Source organism: Microcaecilia unicolor, chromosome 12, assembly GCF_901765095.1.
Source record: "Microcaecilia unicolor chromosome 12, aMicUni1.1, whole genome shotgun sequence".
Lineage (NCBI taxonomy): Eukaryota > Metazoa > Chordata > Amphibia > Gymnophiona > Siphonopidae > Microcaecilia > Microcaecilia unicolor.
In genome coordinates, this window is record NC_044042.1 from 98,567,084 (window position 1) to 98,590,112 (window position 23,029).

At 46.3% G+C, this 23,029-nt stretch overlaps 1 protein-coding gene across 1 annotated transcript in view; it reads right to left on the reverse strand.

Moving 5' to 3' along the window:
* The window catches only part of WNK4 (WNK lysine deficient protein kinase 4), a 443,184-nt gene that overhangs the window by 18,788 nt on the left and 401,367 nt on the right, over positions 1-23,029 (reverse strand). The window contains exons 16-17 of the mRNA XM_030220935.1: positions 10,048-10,964; positions 6,227-6,317 (exon numbers count right to left, since the gene is read on the reverse strand). Of these exons, the coding sequence (XP_030076795.1) occupies positions 6,227-6,317; positions 10,048-10,964 (1,008 nt within the window). The remainder of the gene's footprint in view (positions 1-6,226; positions 6,318-10,047; positions 10,965-23,029) is intronic.

Genomic DNA, 23,029 nt, shown 5'->3' on the forward strand with positions numbered 1-23,029 from the left:
CATCCATTTACACCAAAGAAAAACCTGGTATAAATATCAGCGTGTAGATTTAGGCAGACTGGGCCATATCCTATAATTAGGCGCCTAAATTCTGGAACACTACTACTACTACTACTACTTAACATTTCTAGAGCGCTACTAGGGTTACGCAGCGCTGTACAAATTAACAAATAAGGACAGTCCCTGCTCAGAAGAGCTTACAATCTAAAGGACGAAATGTCAAGTTGGGGTAGTTTAGATTTCCTGAGAAAAGGTGTAGTGATTAGGTGCCGAAGGCGACATTGAAGAGGTGGGCTTTGAGCAATGGAACACCCATGAAATGCCCATAACCACCCCCCTTTTTTTGCCTCCACACATTAGAAGTTCAGCGCACGGTACACAATGCGCTTAACGAGTTGTATGCCTAAATCCTAACCCGTGCCAATTAGTGCTCATTATTGCTTGTTAAGTGCTGTTATCAGCGCTCATTAGCTTGTAAGCTAAGTTACATGCGGTGTTATAGAATCTGCGCCAATTTCGGTGCCTAAATCTAAGCGCACTATATAGAATCCGGGGGTTAGCCATTTGTGTGCGTAAATTCTAATGATTGCCAATTAGAGCTCATTATTGTTTACTAGTAAAAAAAGGCCCGTTTCTGACACAAATGAAACGGGCGCTAGCAAGGTTTTCCTCGGAGTGTGTATGTTTGAGAGAGTGTGTGTGAGAGTGACTGTGTGAGAGACAGTGAATGTGCAAGTGTGTGTGTGTGACAGAGAGAGAGTGAGAGTGGGTGCGAGTGTGTCTGTGAGAGAGAGTGTATGTGTGAGAATATGAGTGTGTGCCAGGGCCCCCCTCCCAGTTCCAGGGTCGTTCCCCCACCTCCCTCTCTTCGAGTGCCAGGGTCGTCCCCTCCCTCCCTCCCTCCGAGTTTCAGGGTCCCCCCTCCCTCCGAGTTTCAAGGTCCTCAGGGTCCCCCCTCCCTCCCTCCAAGTTTCAGGGTCCCCCCCTCCCTCCCTCCCTCCAAGTTTCAGGTCTCCCTCCCGCTCTCCATCATTCCTTTCTTGCAGTAACATCCACAGTCCAGGCCCTCTGCAGGACCACAGGGGCAGGCAGTGCCTCGGGAGTGGGTGAAGGAAGCTGGGGAAAGACAGGGAACAGGCATTTAACCTAGCGAGCGTCCCCTCCCTCCTTACCATTACTCCGTACTTGAGCGCGAGTGCTCCACGTAGTGCTCGGTTAGAGGCGCCGTCAAGCTGGCCATGCTGCCGTATGAGCGCGTTTTGGTGCGGGCCAGGGTCAGCGAGAGTTCGGCCTCTGACTCGGACCCTCAGCCACAGCATGGGAAGACGGGTGAGCCGAAGTGGCCTGATCCGCCCTCGGTGTGCAATGGCGGCACCCCGCCCACTCCCAGGGGTGTGGCCACAATGGTTACAGTGACGTCAGCCTGTGCTACGGAGCCTAGCAGACCAACAGCGAAGAAGTCATGAACACAGGCAGCAAGACCAATAGAACATTGGAGGTGAGAATTATTATATAGGAAGTGCTGTTTTCAACGCTGATTAGCTTGTTAAGCCAATTAAGTTACACGAGTTGTTATAGAATACACCTAGATTTTCGGCGGATCTCTAGGTGCGCCACATAGGATCTGGCTGCTAGTGCCAGTTTCCACATTCAATGCTGGGTGCCAGACTTACACCTGCTGAAACCTGGTACACTTCTGAACACTCAAGTTGGACGCGGAGAGGCATTATTCTATGACACTGCATGCAACTTTTTGGAATGCCATTGACCCGCCCAATGCCCCTCCCATGGCCACACCCACTACTGAAGCAGACATGGGAAGCAACGGCTTGCCCTGGGATTTGTAGTATGGAGTGTTGCCACGATTTGGGTTTCTGCCAGGTACTTGTGACCTGGCTTGGCCACTCTTTGGAAAATAGGATACTGGACTAGATGGACCATTGGTCTGACCAGTATGGCTACTCTTATGTTCTTATGCTATGGAATTTATTTATTTTATTAATTATGTAAATGTATTTCTACATACCTAGAATAATCATGAATAAACCAGTCCATATCAACAGAAAATATCAAGAAAACAATACTGTCCTATACAATCAGATCTACATAACGTCAGGCCCAAATATCCACCTATCCCTTCTCTCTCAACCAAAGAAAAGATTCTAGTTCAGAAGAATCATTAAAAATATATATTTCTTGGCTTGGTATGTAATAAGACATCTACAGAATCAGTGCTACACACACCCCACGGTGGCACCAATTTACAAAAATGTCCTCCTTGATTGAGGCAAAGTTAAATTGCTTGTGAAAACTGTGATATGAAAAATTAAGATAATCAGTGTGGTGGAAAAAAAAGATCTGGGACTGATAAAGTGGCTCCTTGATTGTAAAGCATGCAGTGGTCCTGACCACTTCAAGAGCACTGGACAGATTCAATACTGCAAATCCACATACAGAGATTAATTCTCTCTCTTTCCTATGATTATTGTAGTTCTTTTTCATAATCTCTCGCCCGCAAGCAAGCCCCTCCCTGAAAGGCTTCACTTAACACAAGACTATATTTCAGGAAGCAGGTGAAAGCTTGGCTCTTCAACGGAAGAAGTAAATGACACCGGCTGCATATTATAGCAGGGCATGCTTATTTGTTACATTTGTATCCCACATTTTCCCACCTTATTTGTTGGCTCAATGTGGCTTACATAGTATCAGAGAGGGCTTTGCAGGCTCCGGTGTGAACAAATACAGGGTGATATTGTGGTAAGATCAAGTTCATGTGGCACAGCCACCTTAGGGAATTGGAGAATGGAAGAGTTGTGTTATGTCCATTATGTGCTTTAGTTTGGTTGTGTTGCAGAGATTAGGCGTTTAAGTTGGATCGGTAGGGTATGCCTTTTTAAACAGGTTGGTTTTTAGTGATTTCCGGAAGTTTAGGTGGTCATACGTCGTTTTCTAGGCCTGGTAATGCGTTCCACAGTTGTGTGCTTATGTAGGAAAAACTAGATGCGTAAGTTGTTTTGTAATTAAGTCCTTTGCAGCTTGGGTAGTGCAGATTTAGATAAGATCGTGTTGATTCAGATGTATTTCTAATTGGTAAATCGAGCAAGTCTGTCATGTAACTCGGGGCTTCTCCATAGATGATTTTGTGAACCAGGGTGCAGATTTTGAAGGCGATGCGTTCTTTGATTGGGAGCCAGTGTAGTTTTTCGCGGAGGGGTTTTCCACTTTCAAATCACGTTTTACCAAATATAAGCCTAGCTGCTGTGTTTTGAGCGGTCTGAAGTTTCTTTAAGGTTTGTTCTTTACATCCCGCATAAATTCCATTGCAGTAATCTAAGTGGCTTAGTATCATTGATTGTATCAGGTTGCGAAATGTTTCCCTTGGGAAGAATTGCTTCACGTGTTTGAGTTTCCACATTGAGTGGAACATTTTCTTTGTTGTGGATGCCACTTGGTTCTCTAGTGTTCAGTTACGGTCCATTGTAACGCCGAGGATTTTCAAGCTGTCTGAGATAGGAAGGGTGTGATCTGGGGTGTTGATACTTGTGGGGATGTCCGCGCTGTGTTGGGATGAGAGGATGAGACAATGAGTATTTTCTTTATTGAGTTTTAGTTGAAATGCATTTGCCCATGAATCCATGATGTTCAGGCCGAGCTTGATTTCGTTGGTGATTTCTGTCAGTTTGGTTTTGGCCAAGATAATGTTCAAACACCTTTCTGACCTCATTTGCAACTTTCTTTAAACTAGTCCTTATGGGCCCCTTTTACAAACTGCGGCAAAAGGGGCCTGTGCTGGTGCAGACGCGTATTTTTGACGCATGCCAAGGACTCCTTTTACTGCAGTGGGTAAAAGGTAGATCTTTTTTTTTTTTTTTTTAAGAAATGGCCGTGTGGTGGGGGTAAGGGCTCCCGATTACCACCGGATACACACCGGTGCTACAAAAATAAATATATTTTCTTCGTTGTAAAAACAGGTCTAGCTCAAAACTTCTTAGTTTTAGTTCTGGACAGTTTTGCTTTGTTCTATTATGGCTGAAAAACGTCCAAGTGTTAGAAACGCCCAGATCCCGCCCCTGACACGCCCTCTTTTGATTTGAATGTACTTCTGACAGACTTATAGAAAAACGTCTACAAATTGGTTTTGTGAGGAAAAATGTCCAAATGCAGATTTATGCCACTTTTTGGATGTTTTTCTCTTTTGAAAATGAGCTCCACTGTAATGTAGTATACTATCCAGCTTATAATCGATAGAGAAAAACGCTTATATTGCAACCCAAATCGGGAGATGGGTGTCTTTCTCCCGTGGGTGCCCAAATCGGTATAATCGAAAGCCGATTTTGGGCATTTCCAACTGGAATCCGTCGCGGAAACGGGTAAAGTTGATGGGGCGTGTCGGGGGAGTGGTTATCGGCCGAGGAGAGATGGGCGTCTTTAGCTGATAATTGGAAAAAAAAAAGGCGTTTTTACTGCGATTTTGGGTCACTTTTTTTGGACCCTTTTTTTTCACGAACAGGTCCCATAAAAGTGCCCCAACTGACCAGATGACCACTAGAGGGAATCGGGGATGACCTCCCCAGACTCCCCCAGTGGTCACTAACCCCCTCCCACAAAAAAAACCCACTTTACAAACTTTTTTCCAGCCTCTATGCCAGCCTCAAATGCCGTACCCACCTCTATGACAGCAGAATGTGTTCTATCCTGTGACAGCCTTTCCCTGGTTCTGATGTGGCTCTCGGGTGAGTGTAACACCTTTTCTGTTATGCGCACTGCAGAGTCACATCAGCAATGCATTGTGGTGGGTATAGGGTATTGGGCTTCGTGATTCCACTAGCTTGTGGCAAATGCTCACGATGTTGGTAGTTGGTAGGCTCTACTCCCATGGTGCTTTTCCCCCTGCTTACTGGGTCAGAGTGTGCCCTGTTTTGTTTCCGGTAGTCTATGAGGTAGTGGCCATTTTTGTAAGCCAGTTTTAGATCCCTTTCATGTGTTAGCCACATTACAGAACTTAGTTCTTACCTTGAATGTGGCTGAAAGAGGGCACTGTACAGCATTCTGCCAGCTCTGACCTACTGCTCATCAACCAGTGAGACTCGTTGCCAGTGGGGCACAACCTCTGATCTGCAGTTAACTGTGAGTAAGCGTGCTTATTCCAATAAAGGACGTTTTCGGAGAGATTAGTCTTCAGGTGTCAACTGGTGTGCCAATGTTATATAGCAGCAACAAGTCCTAGAGGCCTGCGTGAATGCAGGTCCCTGGAGCACTTTTAGTGGGTACCGCAGTGCACTTCAGCCAGGCGGACCCAGGCCCATTCCTCCCTACCTGTAACACTTGTGCTGGTAAATGGGAGGTCTGCAAAACCCACTGTACCCACATGTAGGTGCCCCCTTCACTCCTAAGAGCTATGGTAGTGTTGTACATTTGTGGGTAGTGGGTTTTAGGGGAGGGGGTTGGGGGCTCAGCACCCATGGTAAGGGAGCTATGCATGTGGGAGCGTTGTCTGAAGTCCACCGCACTGACCTCTAGGGTGCTCAGTTGGTGTCCTGGCATGTCAGGGGGGTGAGTGTACTACAAATCGTGGCCCCTCCAATGACCAAATGGCTCGGATTAGGACGTTTTTGAGCTGGGCGTTTTTAGTTTCCATTATCGCTAAAAAAAACAAACGCCCAGCTGAAAAACATCCATTTTTTCGAAAATACGGTCTGTCCCGCCTCTTCACGTACCCGTTTTCAGACATAGAAGCCCATGGAGATAGGCGTTCGCGTTCGATTATGCCCCTCTATGCCATACACTGTATTATTTGAATATTTTACTGCTGTAATTGTCTATTGCTTATGTTTGATTTACTCTTACTGTACACCGCCTTGAGTGAATTCCTTCAAAAAGGCAGTAAATAAATCCTAAGAAAGAAAGAAATGTTATATATTTAGTTACTGTGAACTGCTTTGATGGCATTTACCCTTCAATGGCACATCAAGAAGAAAGAAACTACTACTAGTACTATAAATCATTTCTATAGCGCTACTAACAACTGAAGAAAAACAGTCCCTGCTCAAAAGAGCTTACAATCTAAATCAGGACAGACAGACAGGACAAATAAGGAATAAGGGTTGGACAGACAGATAGGACACATAGGGAAAAGGGACTATTGAAGAGAGGAAGACAAGATAAAGGTTACGAGCAAGTGACCTTTACTGGGAATCAATCCTGGCTTGTGTTCCGGTGAGCTTACCATCATTCGAAGACGAAGGACTTACAGGCAGTGTGCTGGCAACCGGCGGGCTAGCAGCAATTTGCCGAGACTCGTTTGTGGAAATGGCAGACTGTATCGAAAGGAGACAAAAACAAAACACAAAACTCATCCTATGACCTCCCATCGTATGTTTTGAAGCAAGCATGGCTTGTAAAAGTGGAAAACAAAGGAAAGACCAAGCAGTGCATTCTATCGTAATATCAGTGCGATAGCTCTTACAGTAAGATAAATGGTGTATTCACTTCAGCTTAAACAATCCCAGAACTGCTGACTCAGCTTCATATGTATGTTTACACCATGTACCTGAGCTCAAAAACCATCAGATTAAAGCAGAATCTGTTCATCTGCAAATCACAGAGAAATCTATTGTCTTGGTCCTTATCTGTTTTTTTAATGTCTGGTTTTAATGAACATCGTATCCTCAGTGGCAGATGGTTTACAGATTAAAAGCCATCACTTGGACTGATTATTTTGCCAAGCTGCCATACTGAAGATTTGTTTAATATGAAGGCTGCTCTCAGATTTCCACAGCACCAGGTAAATACATTTATTATCCTTGGCATGGCAGAATAGTAGACTTAGGGATGTCCCTACTGCTCAAACCGTGACTGGAACGTGGTGTTTCTGCTGGGAAATCAAGAAAGGCAGAGTTTAAGACAGAAAGACCATCTCCCAATGAAATGAGGCTGGAAAATGAAATTTTGTATGTTCAGTTTATGGATTTAAATGTATATACTTCTCTCTCTCTTTTTTTTTTTTCTTGCTCTTTTAGTCAGTGATCACATGGAGGAAACTTTTAAGAATTCTAAAGGGGAAACAGGGGGACAGAGTTTGGTAGATACCATCTACCATTTAATCAAGTCACTATGGTCTTCTAATGAAATCACTACATATTTTAGTGTAGCAATCATCACCAGACCCTTCTGCCCTGTAGCATTATAGAGATGAAAATTTCCAAATATCTAACAGCACATGATACAAAATCAAGAAACAGAGTTATTTAAAGGCTGTAGCTGAGACGTTATAACATCTATTCCTTCCCATACCCCATGCAGTCTGATGCCATCCAATTTAGGTCTCCATTACTGTTTAGCTAGGGCTTCCTCTGTTTTTTGTATTTTATTTATTTAGGTGAAGCCCCAGCCTACATGTCTGAGTTGATAGACTTACCACCCAGAAATGCCAAAAGATCATCCCGAACCTTCCTTAACCTCCACTTCCCCAATAGCAAAGGCGTGAAATACAAAGCGCTACACGCGTCAACCTTTTCTCACATGAGCACGCAGTTTTGGAATACACTGCCGCGCAACCTAAGAACAACCAACGAGCAAGCTTCCTTCCGCAGATTACTGAAGACCCATCTTTTTGAAAAAATTTACGGAAAGAAACAAAACACATAAAGTCCACACTTGCTGTTCACTAATGCATCATACATTCACCTCTGAACTCCCATTCCCGTATTATCACATCACTTATACCTTTACTCACAGAAAGATATATACCATACGCCTTCATGCCTTTTTATCGCCCTCTAAGCTCCCATTGTTTCCTTCCAAAGTTGCAATGCCTATGTTCCATTATTACATTCCTTAACGACACCTCGATTGTCTCGCATAACTCTGCACAATGTAATCCATAACTATCTGTAACAAATTGTATTTCCAACATTCAACTCATATTGTAAGCCACACTGAACCCGCAAAAAGGTGGGAAAATGTGGGATACAAATGCAATAAATAAATAAATAAATAAATATTTTCAGCACTTCATATACCACAAGTGATCCCTGAGGTGACTATGGTTTACTATTTCTATTACAGGTACTTTGCACTGTCCCTAACGGACTCACCCTCCAAATTCATGCCTGCCATCATTGGAGCCGACTCTGTGGGTGCTGTGGGTGCTTGAGCACCCCCAATATTGGAAAGATTCCTTGTATGTGTCCAGGGAGGGATTATTTCCATTGGGCTTAGCACACCCAATAATTTTGAAAAGTTGGCTCCTATGCCTGCCATGGCAAAGGGGGCCACAAGTCCCAGCTCCGTCTAACCTCTAGACTGTCACTGAGCAATGGATGATAAGCCCTCCATCCTACTGGGGCTGTGAACACCAGCTCCACAGCAACCACCCCTCAAGAGCTGAAAGGGAAATGGGACTTGATATACCACCTTTCTGTGGTTTTTGCAACTACATTCAAAGTGGTTTACATAGTATATACAGGTACTTATTTGTACCAGGGGCAATCAAGGGTTAAGTGACTTGCCCAGAGTCACAAGGAACTGCAGTGGGAATTCAACCCAGCTCCCCAGGATCAAAGTCCACTGCACTGACCACTAAACTTGTAGAGCAGCATTTAAGAAACGATGTACTGTACAAATGGGCTTTGAGACAGTGGTGTTCCTTGGTCGGCTGCCACCTCCACCTGGGAGCAGCGTTGTCACCCTCCCCCCCACCCCCCGGGTGCAGCACAACACTCCCCCCGGGTGTAACGACACCCCCTCTGGGTACAGCATCCTCCCCCAACACATCACCATCCACTCTCCCCCCCCCCCCCCCCCCCCGGGTGCATTCTTCTTACCTGCTAGGGTGCTGGGAGCAACCGCACGGCTGTCGGCTCCGCTGGTTCCCTGCGCCCTCTGCTGTTACTTCCTGTTCCAGGGCAGAGGGTGCAGGGAACCAGCGGAGCCGACAGCCGCTTCCTGCACCCCTCCTGCAGCGTGCACCTGGGGCGGACCGCCCCCACCGCCCCGCCCTCAGTACGCCACTGCTTTAAGGTTCCAGAAGGTATTTTATAATTGAATACAGGGCAAAATGGACGACTATGTACTGGCAACCTACAGCAATGAACATCTGAAATATCAACAGGAAAAACTGGAACACGACTTTCCCTGTGGCAGTACATGGACAATCACATTCTGAAATGGCACCATAAATGAGCAGGACAGAGAAAACTCCGGCGCCAGGCCCCCTTTGGAGGCTGGGGAGGGCCCAGAGAAGACACAGCAGGACCTCTGCTTTGGCTGGCAGGGTCCCGCACAGGCCCCGCCAGCAGAAGAGATCTTCCTTCAGCACTGCTGCTCTTCACTCTGCTGCATTGCCTGCCAAGCGGCTGCTTTTCCTCTCAAGCCGCGCATGCTCAGTTTTGAAACTGAGCATGCGTGACGTGAGAGAAAAATCAGCTGCAGGGGCAGGCAATGCAGTAGAGGAAAGAGCAGAGCTGGAGGAAGACCTCTTCTACTGGTGGGGCCTTCGGATCCCCACCAGCCAAAGTATTTGCAGTTTTGGCAGATGGGGGTGGCGGCAGCAGCGGCAATCCTGGGGGGGGGGGCGGCCCTGCCCTGGGCTCGGCGGCAGTAGCCAGCTGTAGGGCTGAAACATAAATGTTTACTTTTCCCAAAACTGTTTCACAGCTCTTGGGAGTCGGGATATATCAACCACTGGAGCAGTAAGAAAGTGACCTCCTCTAATCCCTCCAGTGGAGCACTGCTAGGAGCATTTTTCAGACACTTACACACCCCGGGAAGCAGGTCTAGATCCCGATGTCCATCATTTGGGATAGAGATGTTTATTCCTCTTCTGTAATGGAACACAATCATCCATTTTTTTACATTCACCCTAGTCCTGCTCACAATACACCTACACCACATCCTCTTGTCATAGGGTCTTTCTTCTGTTTTAGATGTTTGGGATGTGGATATTGGAAATCTAAATGCTGGTTTATGGATGTCTAAAACATGATAGTGCTTCTAAAAGAAATACCATAGTGCCACTCTTAAAGGGGAAATAAAATGATCGCTTACCATGTTCCTCTCCATTCCTCCCGGTGTGGTTCCGATACCATCTGTAGGAGAACCTGTTGACCAAGACGTAACCTCAGCATTCATCACACTTCCAGGGCTTTGCTCTGGTACAAGACACCTCTGGAGAGGCACTGGTGAAGGTGATCTTCCAAAAAGATGCTCTGGTAAAGGCACAGTAGCTACATTTGGTAAGATTCCTTGGGTCCCATTAAACGGCTGCGTGACATTTGTGCTATAATTGGTCAAAGATGAAACAGGAGTATTTTGTAGAAAGTTCTCTAGTATGTTACCTGAGTCCAGATTATAATTATGTGGCGTATGGCCTTGAATGTGTAGGTCACCCTTTATCCCAACTGGAGGTTCAGGATAATTACTCTGATACACTGGTTGTGGTTGACCCAATGTTGATATATGTGGTGGGTACATATGACTGCCTGGTAGGATTCCTTGAGGCTGGGAGGTAGCTGCTGGTGGAGGTGGTAAAAGGGTCTGTGCCATGCTCATTGCCAAGGAAAAGACATTAGCTAAAGAAAACAGAGGGGTGGTGGTGGACCATTCAGTTGTAGGAGGCAAGGTTGACGTCACTGCTGGTACAGCATTGTTTGCAGTCTGTGGCACTACCCCATTCATAAGCATGTGTTGCAAAGGGTTGTGTTGGCTTCCAGGAGGACTGAGTAGACCTGAGAAGAGAGGGTTCTGAAGTCTGTTGCTACTTGTCCCATTTGTAGCCTGGGGATAAGGCGCTGGAAAAATATTGCATGGAGCAGGGGTCGGGAGATGTCCAGTCTGGAGAGCACTGAAAGTAGAGTGTGGAAAGGACTGGGATGTAGGCAGGTGACACATTGCTGGGAAGGAGGCAGAAGGGCTGGAAGTTGTCTGAAGCGGTGGCCACGTTCTGCTGGCTGCCACTGGGGAAGCTACAAACAAAGAACAGAAAATTGGTAAACCTTAAATAGGAAAAAAAAGTGAGCAGGGTCTTCTGGTCTTTATCTGCTGTTATACTGCAGAACTAGCTTATCTGAATACCAAGCCAGTCTCTGGGTAACTCCTGGCTGTACCCAGGCTCCATCCTAGAACCACCTTGGAGCTATTTGGGTAGTGCCAGGGCAGGTCTGCAGAGATCTTCAGCAGCATTACAAAATAATGCCACTGAAAATCTAGGGACGGCCCCGTTTAGTAGCACTGAGTAGCACAAAGTGTTTCTATGTAATTTAGGCTCATTTTAAAGCAGTGCAATTCAGTCTCTTGTTTTTTAAGCTACCACAACTGTGTTCAATAGTAACTCATTATTTACAAAAATGGACTTTAATGATTGCATTTATGTGATTTATGGAGATACCAGAAACTATTTGAACCATAAGACTGGTACACCATGGGCAGCAGTACCAAAAGCTTCCTGCCCTCTGGCCCACTGATATCCTGTCTCTGTAAGGTCTGCTTGTGGGCTGAGGAGATAGTTCAATATCAGACACCTTCATATCTTCATTTCCATGCTATGAGAGTCAGCTAGAGACCGCCCTCTTGTTCTATGAAATGCCTCTTCAGTTCCTGATGTCAAATGTTGCGATTATGCCAAAAGAATCAATGCAGAACCTTGAAGTCAAGTCCAAGTCTGAACATATGTATCCGATGTAGTACAGACCACATTCCTTTCCATATGCCCAATTTGCCAACCTTCATACACAGAGGGCCACAAGAGGGTACTATTCCTGGAGTCTTCTCATGATGGGGAGGAAGGTTGGGAGGGGGTTACCTCATGTTGGGGAGCTGCCCTTTTTGGGGACTTGGGAGGAGGTTGTGTCATGTTGGAGAAGCCTTCTCTTGTTAGGGCGATCAGACCTGAGGAGAGGGGGAGAAAGGTCCCTTATGCAGGTCCCGGCTGAATATCAACCAGGACCTGCAGAAGCTCCAGCGGCCAAGACATGTTCAGTCATACCCAGCATTGAATATCTGAGTCTGGTTTAGACAGTAGTGGTCAGCACTTAAAAAAACTGATACTCTGGATTTAGCTCACACCTTTTCAGCAGGTAGCTCAGGGTAAGCTACAATACGTGTTTCTCTGTCCCTAGAAGACTGGCAACTTGAGGCAATGGAGGGTGAAGTGACTTTCCCAATGTCACAAGGAAATCAGTAGGATTTGAACTCTGGCTTCCCTGGCTCACAGACCCCTGCTTTAGCCACTAAGCTACTCCTCCACATCAAAATAAGGGAGGATTGGGCATCTGCTACCCCCCTACCTGTCTCAAAGAATCAATTTTAGTAAGGAAGAGGTTGACAGTGGACCCAAATTCTTTCACCCATATGTTTGAGGCATTCAGCTCTTGTTTTCCTAAGCCGAGTATTAAAGAAAAGATTCATCCCATGTAACTCAAGGTTATGTTTTCAGATAATGTCCGATTATACAGATCATTGAAAAGACAAATCAAAATATTTATTCAAACTCAAAGGTGAGTTCATGGTGTTTGCTTGTAAATGGATTAGTGTGTGTGTGGGGTTGTTTTTTTCACACTATTGACCCACTGTGCTCACAGCGGAAAAATAAAGCAATCTTAATATCCTGCCAATGGAGGAAACAGAGGACAAGCCTGTAATGCCAGTACAGACAAATTACATAGTAACACAGCAAATGACAGCAGAGCAAGAGCAGAGCGTGTCGCTCTGTGTAGGTTACTCCCCTCAATGCTTTTTTAGTACCAAGTCTTTTTAGCATCCAGTCTTTGAAGAGTGAAAGTCATTAATGTTTTGCTTTGATCAAGAACATAACAATGGCCATACTGGGTCAGACTAATGGTCCATCTAGCCCAGAATCCTGCTTCCAGCAGTGGCCAATCCAGGTCACAAGCAGGGTCGGACTAACCATTCGGGCAACTGGGCAGTGCCCGAGGGCCCAAAGGCCCAGAGGCTCTGCCCGGTTGCCCTTGCCAACTGCTGCCGCCGCACACTACAGCTGCCCAGGTGAAGTGACACCGCTGCCTATGTCCTGTGCCGGCTCCGTGGTTTAAAATGGTGGCCGTGAACTCTCGTGAGACTACCGTGAGAGGTCGCAGAGGCACTCAGCAGCAGCATGGAAGAAGGTGGGAAAGGGGAGTCGGAGGGACCCTGTGGGCATGAGGAGGGTAGAAGGGGAGATCGGAGGAAACGATGGACATGTAGGAAGGTAAGGGCTGTGGGGGTGGCGGTAGCGTGTGGGGGGTGGCAGTAGTGTGTGTGTGGCAGCAGTAGTGTGTGGGGGAGGCGGGGGGCAGGGGGCGGTGGGGGCGGTGCCCAGAGTACTCTCAGTCCGCCCCTGGTCACAAGTACCTGGCAGAAATCCACTTAGTAGCAACATTCCATGCTACCAATCTCAGGCCAAGCAATGGCTCCCCCATGTCTATCTCAATAACAGACCGCTGTTACTACATCAAGTTCCACAGTTTAACTATTTAAGTGAAAAAATATTTCCTTCTATTTGTTTTAAAAGTATTTCCATGTAAACTTCCTTTAGTGTCCCCTAGTCTTTGCACGTTTGGAATGAGTAAAAAATGGATTCACATTTTCTCGTTCTACACCTCGTTCTTTGATTTTATCCTCTTGCTCTAGAGCAGGGGTTCTTAACCCAGTTGCCAGTCAGGTTTTTAGGACATCCATAATGAATATGCATGAGATAGTGCATGCAAATCTATCTCCATTCTATGCAAATCTATCTCATGCATATTTATTGTAGATATCCTGAAACCTTGCCTGGCTAAGCGTGGCCCGACGAGGACTAAGTTGAGAACCCCTGCTCTAGAAGGATCCTCTCTCTTTATCCCATGCGTTTTTCAATTGCATCACTAGTGGACATAGTCCCTCCATTAAAAAGCTCCTCTAGCTACAAGTGAGATCCAGTCAGAAGCACTTACAAAACGCTAGCCACACACTCAGTACAGGCTAGAGAATGACACGGGGACAAGAATGGGAACAGAGCCTGCAGGGATGGCGCAGGGATGGGGACAGAGCCTATGAGGATGGGGACACACTTTGTCCCCATGGTTCTTTCTATTTTGAAGCCTGTTAATGACCTGGACTGTGACTGATGCATACGACAGTATTTTTATTTTGGGGAAAAACAAGCAAACATCTTCTAAGAAGACATCTTCTATTGCAGGAAGGACGGTGGAAGACAGGAGAGCTAGACTGAATCCTGAGATTGTTGATGACTTCTTATTTAGGGTTACCATATTTTGTCCTCTGAAAAAGAGGACACATGTCACACCCCCTGCCCCGCCCCTGCCCGCCCAAACCACGCCCCCTGCCCCACCCACACCACGTCCCTTTCAAATCCTCATTTCGCCCCGTCACATATTCCCAGTGGCATACCTGGGGTATTTGACACCCGGGGCCGATCATTTTTTAACACCCCCTCCAAAATCCAGTATTATACATAATGAGAATACAAAACACAACAAATGTCATTCAGGACCTACATTGCAATTCTACCATATCTTAAGCAGTAACCTCTATGAGTCACACAAGGGTGTACCTAGGAAAAGGCAGCATCTTAAACATTGCAGTGAGCAGTAGAACATCAAACATCTATTGTAAAACTAAACCAGCAAGAATTGTACAGATCATCGATCCTGTAAAGTAAATGCCAACAGAAAACCATGTCTTTTTCACAGACACAGATACACCCTAATCCACTATAGAATAAGTAACCACAAACTGGCTTTAATCATTGTGAACGCTAAGACCTGCTAGTGAGCATTAGCAGTATAGCAAATTTTAAATAAAATATAAACAATATAAATATTAGACAAAAATTAAACTGAACCCCAAGAAGGCAGAGTCTGCATACAATGCAACACCACAGAAACAGTGATACTGTGCAAAATATAAAGATAGCAGATGTAAATTTGAAATAACTAGCAAATACCAATCCCCACTTTACAAATTAACAAACAGAAATAAAACAAATAAGGAAAACAAGACAATACCATTTTATTGGACTAATACATTTAGCATTCAGAGGCCAAAACCTCCTTCCTCAGGTCAATACAGTATATTGCTATTACAGTATCCTGTCCTGACCTGAGGAAGGGGTTTTTGGTTTCTGAACGTTAGTCAAAATGTATTAAAATTAGTCCAATAAAAATTTACCTTATTTCCATTTTCTATTTATAAACATGTATTAACACTGCTACAATAGTACTTTAACTTAGAGCAGAAAAAAATAAAAAAACAATTTACCTTTGCTGTCACTGGTTTCTGTTTTCCTCATCTTCTCTTCACTCTCCCTCTTCCATCCACCATCTGCCCCTTCCATCCAGTGTCTGCCTTCTCTCTTTCTGCCCCTCCATCCAGCATCTGCCCTCTTTCCCTTCCATCCAGTGTCTGCCCCTTCCAACCACTATCTGCCGCCTCTTTTCCTTCCATCCAGTGTCTGCTCTCTCTGTCTCTGCCCATTCCATCCACCGTATGCCCCTGTCTGTCCTCTCCCCCCTTCCAACCATTGTATGCCTTCTCTCTTGCTTCCATCCTGGATCTGCCCTCTTTGTCTCTGCCATTCCATCCTCTGCCATTTCTCTATCTTCCATCCAGGGTCTGCCCTTTCTCTCTCTGCCCAATCCATCTACTATCTGCCCTGTCTCTCTCTCATCCATCCATGGTCTGCCATCCCACCCTCTCCCTTTCCTCCAGGATCTGTCCTCTCTCTGTTTCTGCCCCTTCCATCTGCCCTTTCTATCCCTTCCAACCAGAATGCGCCCTTTCTCTCTCTGCCCCTTCCATCTACCATGGGCCCTTTCTCTCCCATCCATCTATCCAGGGTCTGCTCTCCCTCTTTCTCCCTTCCATCCAGGATATGTCCTCTCTCTCCCCCTTTCTATCCACCATCTGTCCTTTCTCTCCCTTCCATCCAGAGTCTGCCCGCCTCCCTCTCTCCCCCTCTCTCTGCTCCATCTTCCATCCACCGTCTGCTCCAGCACCTGCACCACGAAGACAAAGTCGTTGTCCTCGAAGAAGCCTGGCTGCTCCGCTCGTCATCGACGTGAGCTGCTGCTCTGGTGCCAGCCACCACCAGGAAGTGCCGATCGGCTCCAGACATCGCTAGGTGCCAGCGGGAACCCAGTGCTGTGCATAGACTGTACAATGCCTGTCCACCACCCTCCCCGCTAGGATCGGGGATTGATTTGCTGCCCTGCCTCTTTCGAGCTTCGAGGAGATGATGTGTGTCCCATAGCAACGCTTCCAACTGCAGTGCTGGTAACGGACATGACAGCTATACACTGTTGGAGCCAGGAAGGGCGCAAGAACAGGGGAAGGAAGGTATGGCTGATACCGACCCGTTTTCATGGTAAGTGAAGGGCGGAGTCGGCAGACCCTCTCGGCAATGGCTGCGTTACCATTCGTCCCGACGAAACCCGGACAAATCGGGGAAATGCAGAAATCCGCCCGGACTCCCCACGGCGCCCTCAAAAAGAGGACATGTCCGGGGAAATCCGGACGAATGGTAACCCTATTCTTATTCATCCACAGATTTAAAAAATCGTAACAGTGCGTCATAGGGCATATTTCTCCCCTCTAGGACACACAGAACAGGTTGTATTTTGTACCCCTGGACATTTTAACAGAGTAATTAGGATGCCTTGGGGTCGTAGAAGTCAGCTATTGTTGGGGTTGGAAGGGTAGAGGGTGGTGGTGGTAGGAGGGTTTATTATAGTTGTTATTGTTTTCTATTTGTAATGTATAAACAATAGTTGCACAGCATATTGTTCCTTTTTATACTTTAATAACAAGATTTAAATATAAAATCATAAGTGTTTGAGGCTTCTGCAGATGAGAACAGAGCCCACGGGGATGGGGCAGGGACAGAACCTGTGGGGATGGGGCGGGGATGAAGACAGAGCCTGCGTGGTTGGGACAGGGATGGAGACAGGGTCTGCAGGGACGGGGTGGGGACAGAGACAGAACCCGTGGGGACAGGGTGGGAATGGGGACAAATTTTATCCCAGTGTCATTCTCTAGTACAGACAACTAAAATGTTCTAGATTTTTCTAGAAATCTTCAGATGCCTACTTTTCTACTTTAACAAGCTGCCACGAACAAGAGAGAGTCTCAAGGCTTAGCTTGGTCATTTCATGTCTAGGAGGGTGAAGCCAATGAATTTTCTGTGGGCAGTGGTACTGCTGTAATGCCAAGGGTAAGACCCTTGTAGAGAACCATCCAGTAAGATAGTGCCCTCTGTGGAGGCAAAGTACCAATCCCTTCCTTCATGAAAGAGTGTGTGTTTGACAGAACTGTCAGATCCAAGACACCAGGTCACCACGGATAAGTTGAATCAGTCCTGGTAAAGGGTCATGGATTTGATATACTGTCTTTCTGTGGGTACAACCCAAGCGGTTTACATACATAGTACACAATATGGTACTTTCTCTGTCCCTAGTGGGCTCACAATGTAAGCTTTGTACTTGGGGCAATGGAGGGTTAAGGGGTCCTTTTACAAAGATACGTGGAAAAATGGCTTGCGGTAGTGTAGGCGCGGGTTTTGGGCATCCGTTGATCCATTTCTCAGCGCGCCTGTTAAAAAGGCCTTTTTAAAATTTTTGCCAAAAATGGATGTGCAGCAAAATGGAAATTGCCGCGTGTCCATTTTGGGTCTGAGACCTTACCGGCAGCCACTGACCTAGCGATAAAGACTCACGCGGTAACTGGGCGGTAATGACCTATGCACGTCAAATGCCACTTGGCGCGCGCCCGAAAATAAAAATTATTTATTGGACGCATGCTAAAAATGAAATTACTGCAAGAGTCACGTGGTAGTCGGGCGTTATCTCCATTTTGGCGCGGCACAGCTTAGTAAAAGGGCCCCTAAGTGACTTGCCAAGGGTCACAAGGAGCTGCACAGGTTACTGAACCCAGTACCCCAGGGTCTCAGCCCAATGCATTAACTATTGAGCTACTCCTCAACTGCCTATCTGCATTATAGACTTGCCTTTTTCATGTTTATTTATTACATTTGTATCCCACATTTCCCCACCTATTTGTAGGCTCAATGTGGCTTATATAGTACCGGAGAGGTGTTTGCAGACTCCGGTGTGAAGAAATACAAAGTGATGTTCTGGTAAGCTAAAGATCATGTGGCAGAGCCACATTAGGGAATCGTCTGATTCCTTTAGACAGTTTAACAACCCTGGACTTTCAATTTGAAACATGAAATGTTTTGCTTTAATCAAAAATAAAATTCCCCTTCCTCCCCATAGAAAAAGTAGAATCCCTCATGCCCAAGTGCTTGGGAGGCGTTGGGGTAACCTGTCCCTCACAAACAGAACAGAATTCGCTGGTGGTCCAAGACTGGCTGCACCAAGCAGGCCTTGCCCCTTGGCCAAAGTCACAATTAACTAGCTGGACTTGGACAGAACACCTAGATGGGGTTCCCCCTTCCCTCTTATGCTTTCACAAAAGTCTTCTGTTAATATTAGTGCCAGTCAAAAGATGGAACGGAGTGAAACCAGGTCACTGTTAGCACAGAACAGAATAACGATCACAATCTTCTTCCTTCTTTCCCTAAAGAGTTCTTACTGAGACAGCTGCCCAAGAGAACGCCAGTCCATCTGATTCCCTGTCCCTGGGAAAACCACATGTTGTGAGACTGAAAGGTCTGAGCAGTGACCAAAGAGCTGCCTTTACCAGCAGACAGCACTGGGAGGGGGAATAGGAAATAGAGAAGGGTTTGGAGAGGGAAGGAGTGCAAGGCAGTGCTCAGGGCAGGGGCGTAGCTACGTGGGGCCACGGGGGCCTGGGCCCCCGTAGATTTGGCCTTGGACCCCCCTGCTGACGACTCTCTCGAACCCCCTCCCGCCGCCAACCTGCCGTCGCCTACCTTTGCTGGCAGGAGATCCCAACCCTCGCCAGCCGAGGTCCTCTTCTTTCTTCATTCTGTTTCTGAGTCTGACGTCCTGCAGGACGTCAGACTTGGAAACAGAACGAAGGAAGAAGAGGACCTCAGCTGGCAGGGGTTGGGGTCTCCTGCCAGCAAAGGTAGGCCACAGCGGGGGAGGGCTGGCGGCGGGAGGGGGGTCGAGAGGGTCATCGGCGGGGGGGGAGGGGGGTCAAAGTTGTTGTTGGTGGTGGTAGCGGCTGCGGTGCCGGGGGGGGGGGGGGCTAAAATGTGCCCCCTCACCCGCCAAAGTCTGGCTACGCCCCTGGCTCAGGGTAAAAGAGAGAGTGCTGGAGGAACAGGGGAGGTGACAGTACCTCGCAGGAGAGAGAGAAGAGAAAGCTCATAGAAGGTGGGGAGGGGAAGAGATTTGGATGACAACAAAGAAGGGAGAGTGTATGAAAAAGGGAGAGAGACAAGAGAACACAGGAATAAGAAGAGGAAAGGGGCAGAGAACATATGATCAGGGGGAGAGAACTGGGAAAGAAAAAGGAACGGGCAGGCAAGATGGAGGCTCACCAAGCTGAGGGTGCCAAAGATGCAGGAAATTAGGATGAGCCTTGCACAGTTGCCACTTCCACCATCTCCCCCAGTTATGTATATGGATTTAGCCAGTAATAGCCCAGCCTGCTCAGCTATGAGAAGAAGGAGGGACTGGGATAAGTGCTGCAGGGGGGCTGAGACAGAAGTGAGAAAGAGGTATCCTTGGGGTGGGGGAGGACAGGCCTCAATGATAACCCTTTCCTGGGTGCCAGCAACCCCTGCAGAGCAAAGGAGAGATACCACAACTGGAAAGGTAGCGAGGAAAGACTACAAGAGGGAAATGGGACTTGATATACCACCTTTCTGTGTTTTTTCCAACTACATTCAAAGCAGTTTACATAGCTACTTATTTAGGGTTAAGTGACTTGCCCAGAGTCACAAAGAGCTGCAGTGGGAATCAAACCCAGTTCCCCAGGATCAAAGTCCATTGCACTAACCACTAGGATACTCCTCCAGAAATTGGAAGAGAAAGAAAATGAGAGGCAGGAGAAAGGTTAGCAAGGATGGAAGGGAAGGAAGAAAAATATTAATAAAAACACACTGCTGAAGGGACAGGAGACAAAAAAAGAGGAAGAGAAAAATCTGTAACAGAAATGCGAAAGAAGGGAGGACAACAACGAAAGAGAACCCATAAGTGAAACGAGCAAAGAACAAGAGACTTGCTGAACTAGAAAATCAAGCCTGAGGGAGCAGAGGTTTATAAATGAACTAAACAATGAAAAACCTCCTCAGAGTATCACGAGCTGCAAAGAAAAATGTACGAATGACTTGAACTGACACTAAATTCATTCCCTTCTTGCACAACATAAGCTTCAGCCCTGACAGGTTGCATCACTTCGTGATAAACAAAATATGTTTGCAGGTATCAGTAAAGTGCCTAGTTTGAAAGCAGCTTACTGCAGACCTTTCCCTGGTTTTCCTATTAAACCACTTGCTCGCTGCTACCTCTTAAAATAATTAGAATGATTACGAATTTTATTGAACAGTTTTTGGAAGGCAAGAAGAAACACTTGTGTTTTGAGGGGGTGTTTATGAACCCCAAATCTTTTTAAGAACATAAAAGCTTCTACCTTCCAAAGCCAAATCGACATACCAGTTTGGTGCCAAAAACCACAAAACTACACTAAGGAAAAACAACCTGCAGGGTGGGCCAGAGTGAAATGTCTTTATCATTTGCCGAGTGCAAATTCTTGGCACCTGGAATCCATCATCTCTCTCTATGGGCAGGCCTGTTTATTTTGCTAATACGGATATGATGATTGAGTTTTGTATTGTTTTCTGCAGGAGGGTTTTGATGGAGTGGTGGGGGGGGGGGGGGGGCAGAGGGCGCTGCTGCTGTTAGGGATTAGCAAAACATTTTTCGATGTGGCAAGCAAAACTATGGAGAAACATTTGACTGTTTGTCCTCAAAAGCCTGAGTAATTTTCCCAGAGGGGGTTAGTAAGTTCCTAATTCTAGCTGCCCCTCCCCCATAATGGCATCATTTATAAACCAGAAAAATAAATGATGCATAAATGACCTAAAACTCTGAAGATTCACCTGAAATGGAGAAGTCAGAAGCAGAATTTAAGGAGCTGGAAAATGGAAAGTTTCAGACAGGATGAAGCTTTAGCAAGTGAAGAAACGAGCACTGTACCTTCAGGCTTGCTTCTACGCTGGCTAATGCCAAATTTAAGGGGGTTGGGGGGGGGGGCAAAGTCAGAAAGTCTGTGTAAGTCGGCTCCTTTTGTGACATGGAATTTTCTCACCCTGAGTGTATTACATAAGGTAATGCATTAAGGGAAAAGTCCATGCAAATGATTTAATCCATACCTTGGAATGTGTTGTACTTACAAAACGTTCCAGTCTCTGGAAACCAAGCTTTTTTTTTTTTTTTCTTGTGTTGCTTCTAAAAGAAAAAATGAACTCAATTCTTTTCCCATCCTTTGTTCCAGCTGTCTCAGGTGAAATCCTTGTCGCACTGGAGAACACCGTGACCACTGTTCCCTCACCGGTTGGTGCCTCATGACGGATTGGTTTGTGCACTGAAGGATTTTCCCCTATTCTTCCATTAAGTTGAGTATAAGCAGATACAGTAGAATTCCAAAAATCCGAACTGCTCAGGGATCGGGTCAGTCCAATGGATTTTCTGGATTCTCAGGCAGCAGTGTCTCACTTCCCCTTTCCAGCACCTCTCCTGAAGCAAGGTTTTGGTGTGGATTAGGAATTGGTTATTGGACAGAAAACAGAGGGTAGAGTTAAATGATCATTTCTCTCAATGGAGGAGTGTGAATAATGGAGTGCCACAGGGATTCATACTGGGACCGGAGCTATTTAACATATCTATAAATGACATGGAAATCGGAACGATGAGTGAGGTGATTAAATTTGCAGATGATACAAAACTATTCACGGTTGTTAAAAACATGTGCAAACTGTGAAATATTACAAGAAGACCTTAACAAATTGGAAGGCTGGGCATCCAAATGGCAGATGAAATTTAATGTGGACAAATGCAAAGTGATGCACATTGAGAAGAATAATCTGAATCATAGTTACCTGATGCTCGGGTCCACTTTGGGGGTTAGCACTCAAGAAAAAGATCTTGGTGGTGGTGTAGATAATATGCTGAAATCTTCTGCTCAGTGTGTGGCGGTGGCCAAAAAAGCAAACAGGATGCTAGGAATTATTAGGAAAGGAATGGTGAATAAGACCGAAAATACCATAATGCCTCTGTATCGCTCCATATTGTGACCGTACCTTGAGTATTATGTTCAGTTCTGGTAGCCGTACCTCAATAAAGATATAACGGAATTAAAAAAGGGTTCAAAGAAAAGCGACCAAAATGATAAAGGGGATGGAATTCCTCTCGTATAGGGAAAAGCTAAAGAGGTTAGGGCTCTTCAGCTTGGAAAGGAAACGGATGACGGAGGATATGATTGAGGTCTACTAAATCCTGAGTGTTGTAGAACGAAGTAAATCAGTTTTTACTCATTTCAAAAGTATAAAGACTAGGGGACACTCAAGGAAGTTACATAGAAATACTTTTATTTATTTACTAGTAAAAAAGGCCCGTTTCTGACACAAATGAAACGGGTGCTAACAAGGTTTTCCTCGGAGTGTGTATGTTTGAGAGAGTGTGTGTGAGAGTGACTGTGTGAGAGAGAGAGAGTGAATGTGCGAGTGTGTGTGTGACAGAGAGAGAGACTGGGTGCGAGTGTGTCTGTGAGAGAGAGAGTGTGTGTGTGTGAGCATGAGAGTGTGTGCCAGGGCCCCCCCTCCTTCCCAGTTCCAGGGTCCCCCCTCCCTCCCGCCATCTGAGTTCCAGGGTTGTCCCCCCCTCCCTCCGAGTTCCAGGGTTGTTGTCCCCCTCCCTCCCTCCGAGTTCCAGGGTTGTCCCCTCCATCCCTCCCTGCCTCTGAGTTCCATGGTCGTCCCCTCCCTGCCTCCCTCCGAGTTTCAGGGTCCCCTCCCTCCCCTGCATTATGCTCTCTCCCCTGCATTCATCCATATGCAGGCAACGTCCTCTGTGCCCTGCCCCCTCCATCCATCCATGTGCAGCAT